This window comes from Cygnus atratus, chromosome Z (genome assembly GCF_013377495.2).
Source record: "Cygnus atratus isolate AKBS03 ecotype Queensland, Australia chromosome Z, CAtr_DNAZoo_HiC_assembly, whole genome shotgun sequence".
NCBI lineage: Eukaryota > Metazoa > Chordata > Aves > Anseriformes > Anatidae > Cygnus > Cygnus atratus.
In genome coordinates, this window is record NC_066396.1 from 83,948,429 (window position 1) to 83,963,052 (window position 14,624).

General features: G+C 46.4%; 1 protein-coding gene across 6 annotated transcripts in view; it reads right to left on the minus strand.

Moving 5' to 3' along the window:
* PAX5 (paired box 5) overlaps positions 1-14,624 on the minus strand; it is a 143,658-nt gene that overhangs the window by 21,099 nt on the left and 107,935 nt on the right. For 3 of the 6 annotated variants that reach the window (XM_035567623.1, XM_035567618.1, XM_035567620.1), the window contains one exon: positions 13,975-14,076. The exons of the other annotated variants lie outside the window; for them this stretch is intronic. In XM_035567623.1, coding sequence (XP_035423516.1) covers positions 13,975-14,076 — 102 coding nt within the window. The remainder of the gene's footprint in view (positions 1-13,974; positions 14,077-14,624) is intronic. 6 annotated transcript variants of the gene reach the window in all.

The window sequence follows — 14,624 nt, forward strand, 5'->3', positions numbered from 1 at the left end:
GTCAGTCTGTGGAAGCACAGCAGCTTGGGCCTTCACAGGATCACCAAACACACATTTTGCAACCAAAGCCACTTCAGGGTGATACCTGCAGCCCACTTATTCTGACCTGATCCAACTGAAACAGCAACAAATTGTGCTGAGCATAAGGACACACAATTAGGAAGTGAGGACTGATGGGAGCCTCATTCCCCATCTAGCAGGGGTAGCCTGATGCTCGAGGACACTGTGGCCTGGTGTGTGCAGGCCATGTGCATCCTGACCCCCCAGGCCTGACTTCCAAGGAAAAAGGCTCCTTGCTAAGTGCTGGCACTCCTGTTCCTCGCTTCAGGAAGCACACAAGATTGTATATTAGGCAGACCTTTGCTGAACTGGCACCTTTGTTCCAAAAAAGTTTCATATCAGGAAGAGAAGACAAGGCAGCATCTTCACACCAGGCCCAGAGAACAGCTATTGACAAAGCAAGTGGTTCTTCTCCTACCTGTATGTCACTAATCGCATCACTGAGTCCACGCACATATCTTCATTCAGCAAGTACAACATCCACACCCACTTGGGGATTACTTATTTTGCAGCAAAGGTGCTGTGTGGCAAAGTAACCTTTGTTGCTAATACCTGAGACTCCAAGGATTTAGAGCATCTGTTGTGAAACAGACATTGATTCAGGACCAGAGTGCTGCTTTTAGTCTTTTTATGTAATAATTAAGAGGAATACTTTTAAACTTCCCAACTTAATTTCCAGTCAGAGTAGAGACTGATCCAAAATCTACTGCAGTCACAAGTGAAAGACAGTGTATTAATTCTCAAAATTAACTTGATTCTCAAAACATACCAGTGTGTGATCTAACCATCAGTCTGTGACTATTTGAGTTTACTACAGGACAGATGCTCTTGTCTCCAGCCTCTACTTGCGTTCCATTGGCAACACAAATGCTGGAAACAGGAGACAGCAAGTTCACTGCAGACTAACTCAGCAAGTGTTTTCTAAAGCTACAAAGCTGTGCAGATGGCAAACCTCTCAGGCCAGCCCTCAGAGCCAGGCACAACTTATAGTATACATCCTTCCACGGGATGCTAAATGCAGGCTGCAGATTTGCTATCCAGGGTCTAATGCTTCAGGGGAAAAGAAACTGAATCCTACAGGGCACCAGTCATACAGTCAAACAGTTGGCAGTTCAGCTGTAGAGCTTGGATGTGACAGATGTACACACTTGCTCTCTGTTCAGTGCTACCTAGTGGTTAGTTCACGATGGCATGGCTAACTTGCATGGCCCAGTGCCGCCAGTGTTGTGCAGATATACAACAGGCACACAGGATCACACATATCACAGGATCACAGAATTGTAGGGGTTGGAAGGGACCTCCAGACATCATCGGGTCCAACCCCCTGCCAAAGCAGGTTCCCTAGAGCAGGTTGCCCGGGTAGGCGTCCAGACGGGCCTTGAATATCTCCAGAGAAGGAGATTCCACAACCTCCCTGGGCAGCCTGTTCCAGTGCTCCGTCACCCTCACCGTGAAGAAGTTCTTTCCCATGTTGGTGTGGAACTTCCTGTGATTCATTTGATGGCCATTGCCCCTTGTTCTGTCTCCACAGACCACTGAAGAGAGGTTGGTCATATCCCTTTGTCTCTCACACTTCTGCTATTTATAAACATTGGTAAGATCCCCTCTCAGTCTTCTTTTCTCAAGGCTGAACAGACCCAGGTCTCTCAGCTTTTCCTCACAGGGCAGATGCTCCAGGCCCCGTATCATCTTTGTTGCCCTCCGCTGGACTCTTTCCAGGAGACCCCTGTCTTTTTTGTACCAGGGAGCCCAGAACCGGACACAGTACTCCAGGTGAGGCCTGACCAGGGCAGAGTAGAGGGAGAGGATCATCTCCCTTGACCTGATGGCCACGCTCCTTTTAATGCACCCCAGGATCCCATTGGCCTTCTTGGCCACCAGGGCACACTGCTGGCTCATGGCCAACCTGTCGCCCACCAGGACCCCCAAGTCCTTCTCCACAGAGCTCCTCTCCAGCAGGTCATCCCCCAGCCTGTACTGATACATGCAGTTATTCCTTCCCAGGTGCAAGACTCTACACCTGCTTTTGTCAAACCTCATCTGCTTTCTTCCTGCCCAGCTCTCCAGCCTGTCCAGTTCTTGCTGAATGGCAGCACAGCCTTCTGGTGTGTCAGCCACTCCTCCCAGCTTTGTATCATTGGTATACGTGCTGAGGGTGGATCAAGGTCATCGATGAAGATGTTGAAAAGACCAGACCCAGCACTGACCCCTGAGGAACACCGCTAGTCACAGGTCCCCAGTCGGACTCTGCACCGTTGATCACCACCCTCTGAGTTCAGCCAGTCAGCCAGTTCTCAAACCACGCCATGCTCCTTCTGCTTGTGGATACAGTGGGTCAGGAAATACTTTCCAGTGCTTTCTTTTGGGATCTAAGCACTTTCTCATAGTCAAACACAGTTTGTCAGAAAACTGCCTGTTTGATTTTGGTGGCTTGGTCTGCTGCTCCACAAGCACCCCACACATCATGCTTAGTGTTGTTGCCAACAACCCCATACCATCACTGGTTGCAGAGGCAGGTTCTGGGCACACCATATTGTTTGTAGAGCACACAATTTGTTGTTTGTAACTACAGTGCTTTTGTAATCTCAAGGTTTTGAAAACTCTGGGTATTGATATAACACAAGGAGACACAACCTTAAGAATGATGAACACTCAGGAATTATATAGGATTTTGTGTGCTCCCGCATCTGTGATGCTTAGGTCTGAGAAACCTCATCAAGAGCAAAATTCAACCCCACAAGCAAAAGCATGTTCAGGCCAGCTGGCAGCCATGCCTAGGAAGCAATGACTGCACTCAGGACAAAAGTAACTTAACCAGATTTTCAGTGCTTTGCTTGACTAATCCAAACCACAACTTTCCAAAACCAGAACTAGTGTAGACCTCACGGCTTCCTAATTACATTCTGCTTTTTCTTATTTATTTATTTTTCTTATTTACTTGTGCTTTGTTTCCACCAACAGACAATCAGTAATAATAATAATAATAATAATAATAATAATAGATCCAACAGGAGGGCACCCGTGGATGACAGAGCATGAAGCAACAAGCCTAATCTGTAGCAAGAAATGTCTTGGCTGGACACTGAGCTCCCACTGCATGCAGTTAAGTGTGGGGGTGTGCTGCCTGGGGAGCCACTGTCACTGCTGCTTTTAAGAGCCAGTCAGACAATGATTTGTTAGGAAACCTTATGTAAAGCTGTTCCTGCCTGTTGAGAGGAGAAGGCACCTTGCAGCCCCCACAGCTGCAAGGATCATCAGGGATGTCCTGATGCCCAGCTGGCGGGTAGCCAGTCTCAGTGGTAATGAGCAAACCCCAACAGAAGGCAAGCTCTATCAACCAGTCCTACATTGGGCAGTTCCCTGATGTCATCTTCTACAGGGCAATTAATGACCAGAGGACAAACTTTTTAACATGTTTCATCTACAGACACCTCATCTTTAAAATTCTGGCTGGGGCAGAGACCTGTGCTCACAATGCTTCCAGCAGAAAGGGACCTGAAAGCAACTGGCTTGCAGAGGATAGAAAAACTTTTACTGATGATAAAAAATAAAAATAGAAACAGCAACAAAAGGCATTCTAAATTCTTGCTGTTGCTTTTCTAATCACCAGCATTGCTTAAAGATGAGCAGTGAGTCAAGCTCCTAGCACTGAATGAACCATCAACAGGAAACAGCCTCTATTTTTAGACTGCTGTCAGTGTCTCCTTGTGGATATGCTGCACTGAGACAAGAGATAAAAGCTGTGCACGTCCTGCAATTTAGCCCTGCCTGGGAGATGCAGGATTTAGCCCAGTATCACCAAGAAGTCAGAATTATTTTGAACAAGCCTGTTATGCTGCGGCTCATTGGGTCTAGAAAATACAGCCAGGTCTGTCATCAAGACCAAGCACTGAACACCTTCCACCTCTCCTCCTCTGCTTGCACAGGCAGCAGGTGGCTGCACTTCAGCAGACGGCATCCCTCCACGTGGAGCAGCCAAGCCCTGCCAACTACAGTGTGCTTGTCAATTTGCCCAGTGTAGCAGCCTCCAAAATTACCCTACACGCACTCAGTTACCAGAAGCAAGCCAGGAGCCCTGGGCAGAGCAGAAAATGAGAAGACATGACCAAGACCCCTGGCATTCATCTATCCACACAAATTGCCCCCCAACAGGAACCTTTTTTGCAGCCAAACAGTGACTTCAGTCTCAGCATCTGGACAAAAAGTCCCACGAGATCAGTCCATTGTCCCACGAGCAGTATTTCAAGCCAGCTCCTGGGTCAGCTGCCAGAGACCCAAACTCCTCAGGTGGGGACGGGGTGGTCTCAGTAGCAAGGTATGGCTGCAGCCCCCCACCTCTGTGCCCCACAGCCCCCCAGCATTGCAGCGCACTGCTACCGGTTGACGCGGCTGATTTATTTGACTGAAGCTAGCCAAACTGTCACTCAGGAGCTGCCCCCTTGGTACCTCTTATGCTGGATCTACTTGAGGGTGGGATTGCCTGAGCCGCTCCTGTCAGGGTTTTCAAACGAAACAAGCCGCTGAATCTGGATCTGACAGCTTGGCCACCGAATTAGGGCTATTTGCATGCTAATTTTCACCGTGCTTAACTCGCTGGCAGACCTAGTGCGAGAAGCAGCCTCTGCATGTTTGGAACAATGCTTGACTGATCTAGCAGCATTAACGAGCAAATTATGGTAATTTTGTTATTACAAATTCATAGAAATTTCCAAAGAGTGGAGCAATACAATATGTTTTTTCTCCTCCTCCTCACTCCTAAATATGGAGCCTTTTGTTTATACACACTTTGCCTTGCTTACTTATGTTTAGTTATGCATAATGTTTCACTTCAAAGGGAGGAGGCAGAAATTATGGCTAGAGCAAAGGGAACCAGCACAGAAGACTAGACTGGCTTACAGAGCATTAGGCACTTGGAACAACATCCCTGGCCGGGGTAAAGCAGCAGAGTGCCTTGGAAGTCAGGGGAGTCAAGAAAAATTGACCCCAGTTCAGGATCTGGTCTGTAGGAAGAAAACATGTTTGGGAACAGCAGATCTAGAGGCTGTTGTTTTTTCTTTTCCAACATTTCACCTTCTTTTGATCACCAGCGTAATTTCTAAATCAATTTAATGAAATAATTTCTGACAATGTCGTATTGAAAACAATATAAATTCTGTCTATATTCTTTTTAAGAGGAGCAATTACATTCCTGAAAGATGAACAACAAAATGTTTCTCTAGGCTTCCAAGTTCCTGGAAGCCCCTTATTCAAAATGTACATAAGCACTGGATAAATGCATATCAGCTATTTAACTGCTTCATTATTAATTATTAATAAATGATTATAAATCATTTGTCATTTGATTTGCAACCTGCTATTGCCCCAAGATATTTGTGATGGCACATCACTTGCTTCACCATGTGATGAAATTTCTGTAGGATTTGCCTTCTGACATTACAGAAGAGTGGGGAAGCACCTATATGAAGCAGTCCTAGACTTAGGAAAAAGCAGTAATTCATTTAAATGGAAATGACATACTCCAACACCTCAAACATCAATAATTTCTATACTTTAGCAGTGGGTCTTCTGGCTTTAAAGGTGGATGCTGTGATATGCTTTTATGTGCATCTAGGGGCATGAAGGTGTTTTAGGGACGCTCTGGATGATGGCTGGATGCACACTATGTAACTGCATTCACAAACTGAAATGTGAAATCCCTAAAGAGTTAAAACATTCTGGGTCAAAATCTTCAGGTGGCTACAGATTACCTTCAAGGTAGTTATGCTAAGTGCATGTCCTAGCATCAATCCTTCTACCTGCTGATAGAAAACATGATTTCTCATGGCATCTCTTCCACCTGATCAAATTCTCTGCCTGAATCCCAAAAGACAAGCAGCAGAAATAAGCAACCCAGAATTTACACACCCTTCTGAAGCCACCTGTCCAGATAGAGCGAGACAAGCACATCACTGAACAGTCTCGCTCTGACCCTGAGGAGCCCTGGCCAGTTGGGTGGGATGGAAGGGCACAAGGAAGAATAGAGGGGGTTTTGACAGAAATTAATATGGTATAATCCATTATACAATGGAGCTGCAAAAAGTCGTGATACTGGGAAGAAGCAAGTAATCATAATCAGAGCAGAGACAAAAATTCTTGTAATATCAGAGTATGAAACAGGTGAAGCAGATGCCAAAAGGATATCATCTTCAGATATCATCTCCAGGCTTCAAGAAGACAACTTGCAACTTTCCACTTCACCAAAGAAATGTTAAGAGGTCTTTTCAGAAAAAAATATTTCCTCCCTGATTTTCCTTCTGCTTTCACTGGTGGCGACAGCATTACTGTTTAAGTAACCAACCGTTTCCAGCTTTATGCTGTGAATCAGAAGAGCTCACACAGTTCAGGCTCTGCCGCTGATGCCCTGTATCATGCCACATACTGTAATTTTCTTTGTCAGTCACTGTTTGTCAATGTTTTACCTCCCAGCTACCTTCCTGTCAAATATTTACTGCCTCACATCAGGAGGCTACAAAATGCTATGACAAAACTTTGGCACAGGCAGAGCCAAAACAAGTAACATAAACATATGATAATACTGATGACTAAACTCTTCATAGTGCCTGGCAGGGGAACACTATCCCCAAAGGCTTTGTGTAGAAACTATTAGCTTGTAATACCTGCCTTTTGATCCCAGCCACAACACAGCACTTGTGTTTCTGTTCTTCACACAAACATTGCCATACGTTATGTTTCAAGTGGGTTGAGAGAGGGTGTTTCCCCTTAGAGGGTTAGGTGGGAGAAACAGCCTAAACATGGAGAAGCTACACAATCTATGTCTGCACTAATATCTTCTAATCAAAAGGAAAAAATTCTTTTAAAAACCATGTGTGTTTTTTTCTCAACATTATCTCTTTCTGTTTTGCACATTTGGGCTAGCCACTTCCTTTAGATAAAAGATTGTTAATGATACCCTTGCTATATTTTATGCTTCTCTTTTCAAAGCCCAGTTTTGAATGTCACTGTTTTCAGGTCCCTTTAGTTGGGTAATTGCACATAGACTTCATATAAAGGAAATTCATTTGTTCAGGGTCACTGCATGGTTTTTCATTAAAAACAAATTACCGGTGTTCAGAAAGGACATCTGGGTTTCAAGAGTCCCATTAATGACTGTATTTTCAGCATTGCTATTCTGGACAGTCTACCCTTTCCTGTCACCCTGTGCGCAGGGCCCCAAGAGGACAATGTGAATGACAGTCCTGGGGAAGGGAGGACATGGGAGAGGTGCTCAGGACTCCATCCCAAAGACAGGCAGATGGAAAAATGAGGAAAAAGATAGAAAACAGAGGATAATGGGGCTGCTGTCTGAGCACTTCTAACACCAGAGCCAGAATAAATACTTACATGAACAAGCATGGTTGCTTGAGTGTAATCTTTTTGCATTTCAGCCGCAGACACACCAGGCTGGTGGCGAGGGCAAGCAGAGGAGCTGGAGCTAGGCACTAGCATGGTTTGCCCTAGCCTGGCCCTGACTGTCCCAGCCCCAGGAGAGGACTTGGAGCCTTCCCCCCCCAGCCAAGGTAGGAGCCCGAAATGGGGCAGAGCAGGGGCCGCGGGAGGGACAGGCAGTGCAGCATCCCACAGCTGCGTGCTGGGAAGGGACATATCTAAGTGTCAGCCACCAGCCACCCCAGGACACCGGGGAAGAGACAGGGCTGGGAGAGTGCAGAGAACAGCCACAGGGCACAAGAGCAGAAGGAGACACGTCCGCTCCACCACCGACTGGCACACAGCAAAACCCAGGCTGCTGCCAAGCTCCCATGCACCCCACAGGCCACGTGTCTGCAGGATCCGGCACGTGTGCAGTCACACTGATGGACAGAAAGCTCCTGTGCTTTGTGAGGCTGGGTGGGAGACGTGTTGGCAGAGACATCTGGCCTTCACTCCATGGCTGCTGGGGTCTGACGGACCTGCGTTACACTCACCAACTGCCACCAGCTCCACATTGGGTCCACCCCCCTTCTTCCTTTCAGCCCTGATTTCCCAAAGGACTGGGCACAAAGCACAGGCAGGCAGGAAAGGCTGAGGTGGGGCCAGCAGCAGGCACCTCTTGGCTGCAGCAGGTCACCATGGTCGTTGGTGAGAGAAGATGGGTGGAGGGCAATTTCTCCGGGTCCTTGTGTAAACATTAGGCACTGTCCCGTGACAAGGAAGCTGCCAGTACGGCTACCTCCGGATTCTGAGGGTGAATTACAGCTTTATTTTTTAGCAGTGGTTCAGGTCTAGAGCAGAGCTATCACATTGGTGTGGACTGCTAGCATAACTGGTTTCCAGAGAGGGACCTGCTGTTAACAGCTTACTGACTCACTCTCTACTCAAAATATTAGACAGAAGATTCGATATTAGAATTCCTGATTCTGAGGTGTATTTCAGCAGTGCTGTAATCAAAACATTGAGTCACAGGCTTCAGTAGGTCTCTTGATACTGCTCACAGCAAGATCAGCAGTGAGGCCAGACCAGGATGCTCAGGGCTTTATCCAGTCTGGCCTTGAAAACCATCACAGATGGAGACTGCACAGCCCCTCCAAGTAACCTCTCCAACTACCTGGACCTCCCTGTGGGACAAAGGTTTGAAGCTTTCCCTCATATCCTGTCTGCATCTCGCCTGTTCCTACTTAAACGCATTGCCTTTTCTGTGCTGGGGTGGGGGGTGGGGGGGTCAAAATGCAACATTCTGGTAGTGATACTATGAGTGAGAGGGATAATCTCTTCCCTCCATCTCCTGGCCAGAATGTTTTTGGCCATGCACATTTTACTTGCTGCCGGTGCACAATGCAGGCAGATGCTTAGCTCCCTGTCTGCCCCTGGATCCTTTCCAGCATCCAGCCAATCCTCAGCCCATTGCAATGTGCTCACTTTCCTGGTGCAGGATTCTGTGTTTGCCCTTGCTGTCTCCTCCTCAAGCCTGCCTAGATGCCTCTACAGGACAGCCCTACCCTTTGATCTGCACTCCTCGGTTTGATGTCATCTGCAAATGTTACGCATGTGTGCTCCACCACCTCCTCTACTTCATGGATAAAGATGTTAAAGAGGACAGACCCCTGGACATATGCTACAGTGTCGCATACAGTTAGAACTTGGCATTAACCACCAGCCTCCAAGCTTGACCATCCCACCAGTTATTTTCCCATTTTGCTGTCCATCAGCAGTGTCCACACAATAACATTTAACTTGGATAAAAGCATACAAAGGGACACAAGAACACTGTGAAAGACAGTGTTTTGCAGGCCATGGATCGAAGTGACTGGGCAGTACCTGAAGCCCAGCTGTCTGAAGCATCCCAGCCACTGCCCCAGGGACAGGCTGTGCCCCTGTAAGTCCCATCCTGTTTATCTGTTGAGTGCCCAGGCCCTGTGCTGTCAGAGGACTGTGGTGTGCCAGCACTGCAGCACCTCTTGGAAAGCTCCTCACCAGTCACCTTTTCAGGGATAGCAGCCATCAAAAGGCAGAAGGCAGTACAAGCATGTAGGGCCAGTAACCTGCAGAGGAACACTCTTTACAGGAGCCACAAGAGATGCCAGCTCTCAGTTTGTAAAGCTCTGGTGCGAAATCAAAACAACACCTCTGGTTCTTTGGCTTCTTTAGAGAAAAATCTTTGATTAATTTATTCTCTTGGCCACATTAAACATTCATGAATCACATAAAAAAGGGAATTCTGTGGTGACAAGTAAGTCCCTGTTTTTGCAGAAAAGGAAGGAGGGAAATCTGAGAGTGTGGATCAGATGTTTTGTGCCAGGCACGGAAATGCAGAGGGGGCACGCTCCCGTAGGACAGTCTTGGCTGCTGGAGAGCCAGGAACCATTGGTGGGAGGAAGAAGCCTTTCCTGTTCAGATGAACAATGGGGAAGCTGGAGAAGCGATACAAAGAGAGCAAGAAGCTGAAACTACATGGCTGCTGTTTCCAGCTTGAAAATGCCAAGGGGCTCAAAGGTTTCCTTCACCCTTCACACATACGGTAAACCCCCAGCAAATATGAGACAAATACCAACAGTGTAGTGGGGAATAGCTAATTCACAGCAGCACAAGTAATGTCAGCAGCATGCAACAAAACGCCCTATATGTCTTATATATATATTTCTCCCACATCTCTAAGTACTTAACTCACACAATCACTTAATAATGAGCAAAAATTAATGGCTAACAACTAAAAATCTTATCAAGGAAGCACATTTATAGCAGAGGCTCTGAAAACAAGGAGGTGGCATGTCATTAAATGAATCCCTGTGAAAAAGGTAAAACAAACGTATACATGCTTGGTCATGGCAATTTGGCTGTTTCAGAACAATTGCAGATGTGCCTCTGGAACCAGACCTGATCTGTCAGCTACTTCTGGGTCAGCCCCTCAGAGACTGTGGTGCTTTCCCTAGTAAGGCTCTGAAACTCACCCTGCAAATGACAAGAGGCAAAGAAGGATTGAGAAGGTATTTTGGATGCTAGTTAGCAAATTCTCACTTAAATGAGAAGGCGAACCTAAAGAAATTGGAGCTGACCTTCACACTAGCTGGAGCAGAAGGTTGTTATTAAAGGAACCAGTGAGAGGAACAGTGCAGTTATTCAATGTAATGGGTCACACAGGCCTATGTGTAGTTAAAAATAAAATCTATTACCTGGGAAAATCAGCTCAGACGACTCTATATCACTGACCCCTCACTGCATTTCCTCATACTGAGCTCCACCAAGCCCATCACTCTCACAGATTTGCCATCCCACTCTGGCAGGTGCTCCTGAACAGCTGGTAACTGCTGATGTATTTATTCCCCAGCTCCCACAACCAAAAAATAATAACAATAATAAAGAAAAGGAAGAGCGTGTATACCCCTTAAATGGGGAAGTGACCAGGGCTCACGGTTGGAAATTCACAGAGTCATAGAATATCCCGAGCTGGAAGGGACCCACAAGGATTATTAAGTCCAACGTCTGGCTCCCCAAAGGACCACCCAAAAAGTCAGTTCATGTGTATGAGAGTGTTGTCCAAATGCTTCTTGAGCTCCGGCAAGTTCGGTGCCGTGACCACTTCCCTGGGGAGCCTGTTCCAGTGCCCGACCACCCTCTCGGTGAAGAACATTTTCCTGATATCCAGCCTGAACCTCCCCTGTCACAGCTTCAAGCCATTCCCTCAGGTCCTGTTGCTGTCCCCAGAGAGCAGAGCCCAGTGCCTGCCCCTCCACTCCCCTCATGAGGAAGCTGCAGGCAGCCATGAGGTCTCCTCTCTGTCACCTCCAGGCTGAACAATCCAAGTGACTTCAACTGTTTCTCCTACGTCTTCCCCTCTAGACCCTTCTCCATCTTTATTGCCTTCCTTTGGACACTGTCTAACAGTTTTATGTCTTTCTTCCTTATACTCTGGTGCCCAGAACTGCACACAGTACTCAAGGTGAGGCTGCACCAGCTCAGAGCAGAGCAGGAAAATCCCTTCCCTTGGCCGGCTAGCAATGCCATGCTTGATGCACCCCAGGATACGGTTGGCCCTCCTGGCCGCCAAGGCACGCTGCTGGCTCATGTTCAGCTTGCTGTCAACCAAAAGCCCCAGATACCTTTCTGCGGGGTTGCTCTCCAGCCTCTCGTCCCCCACTCTGTATGTATAGCCAGGGTTACCCCTTCCCAGGTGCAGAATCCAGCACTTGCTCTTGTTAAACTTCATATTATTAGGGATTGCCCAGCTCTCTGATTTGTCCAGATCTCTCTGCAAGGCCTCATCAAACTCGACGGAGTCAAAAGCTCCAGCCAATTTGGAATCGTCTGCGAACTTGCTCAAAAATCCTTCAAGTCCTTCATCCAAATTGTTAATGAAAACACTGAAGAGGACTGGTCCTAAAATGGAGGCCTGGGGAACCCCACTAGTGACAGATCACCAGCCTGATGTAGCCCCATTTACAAGAGCCCTCTGGGTCTCACCCGTCAGCCAATTGTTCACCCATCTTACTATACTTTTATCTAACTGTATTCTGGTCACTTTGTCCAGATGGATACTGTGAGAGACAGTATTGAAAGCCTTACTGAAATCCAGAAAGATTGCATCAACTGTCTTCCTTTGGTCAACTAGATGGGTGATCTTGTCATAAAAGAAAGTTAAGTTGGTAGTGGAAGGCAACCTGGAAGATGACAGATTTCTACAAGGTTTCTAAAAGCCTCTAAATTGCCATCTCTAAACTTTGTGTTCAACAGCAGGTTCAGGCACAGAATTCATACCTCTGTCTTCATGACCAACCTGGCACACACATGATTAACTGATCCTCATACTCCAAATGCTCTGAAGTGTAACTACAGTTTTCAGTCATGCTAAAAAGTTAATGTAAAATTGAATCCTCAGATGATTTAAGCAGCTGGCAATGCCACTGAAGTAAGAGCAGCCAAGCTGAGGACAAAAAAAGCTTTCTAATAGCTGTGTGTCTTTGAGAAATAGCATAAAACAAGAAGTCTAACCTAACATTTTCCAAACAAGACTTTCTTTCAGATGTTCACTTTTTATCTTTTTATTTTTATTAAAACAGCAGTCTTTCATCCTCTGTAGTCTTTCCAAGACTACATTTCATGCATAAAAATTGTTTCAACTTAATCTCTGATCTAGCATCCATAGCCAGTTTCTAACTCTAACAGAAAAATAACGTGGCTGATTAGATTATTTTTCTTAATTTCTCAGTGATCTGCTGGAAAACATTTTACAGAATATAATCAATTCTGGACAAAAAGACTAATCCCAAAAGCCTGGTCATCATGTAACTATCATCAACTCCTACTTTCTTATTAACAGTATTGTTTTCTAAATCACCACCTCCTGGAGCCATGTGATTACATATGAAATTCCACTTTGGGGGATTTTCTTCAATAATTGTCTGACCTTGCTGACTCCAAAGTGTCTAACTCAGATGACCTTAAAGGCTTAGAAAGCAGTAGGGGAAAGAAAGATAATCCCCAATTTATCATTAATTTTCAAGCTATACAATACTTACATTACTTTCAACATATATACTTGAGCCTCAGGATACTTCTTACCCTTGTAGACAGCAGTGTCTGTCATGTCCAGACCAAAGGCAGCAGAGCTTGGGGACAAATCCCTTTGTTTCTTTCAAGCCAAAATAAGCGCACTGATTTCCAGCAGTATCTGATCTCCAGTGCTTTGGCAGGAGTTAGCCCAACTCAGCCTTCCCACCACCACACACCCACCAGCTGCCCACTGCCAGCACCCCGATATCATCATCCTATTGAGCATTGCATGTAGATCCACAGCCAATAGTAAGAGAGGATTATGCAGATTATGTTACGCTCACGCAAACCTTACTCTGCCAAACCCAAGAGCCTGCACATGCTCAGCTCCCACTGGTTGCACAAGCTAGCCATTAGCTGGTACCTGCCATCTGGCATTTCTCACCATGAGGCTCAAAAACGGGAAGGTAATCACAGAAAGAGATGTATAAATAGCAACTGTCCTGAGGAAAACTATGTCCCCCAGAAGTCGTCTGGATTGCCACAGTTTGGCACAGAGAAATGTTAAGGTCAGGACGTGTCTAGCTCCCAGAGACTAGCAACCTCTTACGTGAGACATGGCAGAGGGATAAAAAGGTGCCTGTGTTGAATGGGAAAAGCCTGGAATGGTCCAACATTAAGCTATCCCCAAGCTTCGCACATGGAAGGCTGGAGGCACTTTCAGCATCCCAGTGCAGATGTGCTTTGGCAGTCTAAATGCTGGATTATCTCTAGCACTGGGAAGTCTGCTCCTTCACTTAGGGCTGCATTACATCTCTTCCCTCTCCAGTGCTGTGATTTCTGTCTCATGGTTGCCTCAGTGCAGAGCATCCAGAAAGTGCCATGCTTTCTTTCTGAAATGCTGTCTTCCCTGCCTCCCACCCCCTCCTCCCCCCCATTTTTTTGAAAACTCACCAGGCACCATTCCTGTCAGCGCTGGAGCTGAGTAGCTGCCCTGTCCAGCAGGGGGGACATGTGGAGGGTATCCTGGGAGGGTTGTGCTTGCCAGCTCACGACCTGAGGAATCAAACCAACAAATCACCACGTGAGCATCACGACCAGTGGACATGGTTTTACATCTCCCCAAACACTGTGAAAATAGCCATGCATTTGTCATAACTACTCTGCAAGTACCAGAGTGGGATTTTTAGCCTGGCAGAGGGAGAAGACACAATTTCCCTTCCTCTGTAAGCTGCCATAATGCTCTGACAATGAGAGATGGAAAGGGGAAGAGACGAACACTGCAGGGAGCAAAAGTCACCAGTTTCAACTCCAGCTGCTCTCCCTTTATTCCCAAGTTTATCCAAAGTTCAGGTTTATAAAGTCAGAAACAGCAAAATGTGAAATAACACTGATTTTAATGACACTTTCCCAGAAAACTCTCTAGGAAATCACACCGCATGGTCTGATGGCTTGCAGAGATCTAAATAAAAAGCAGGACATTATTTGTGTCTCTTATTAAGGCAGTTTAAGAAAAAAACACACACACACACTGAGGCCTGAAGCCAGTTCAAAAAACTTGGCTGTTGCTCCAGAAAAAGGGGAGTCAGATTCACATAGCCTGA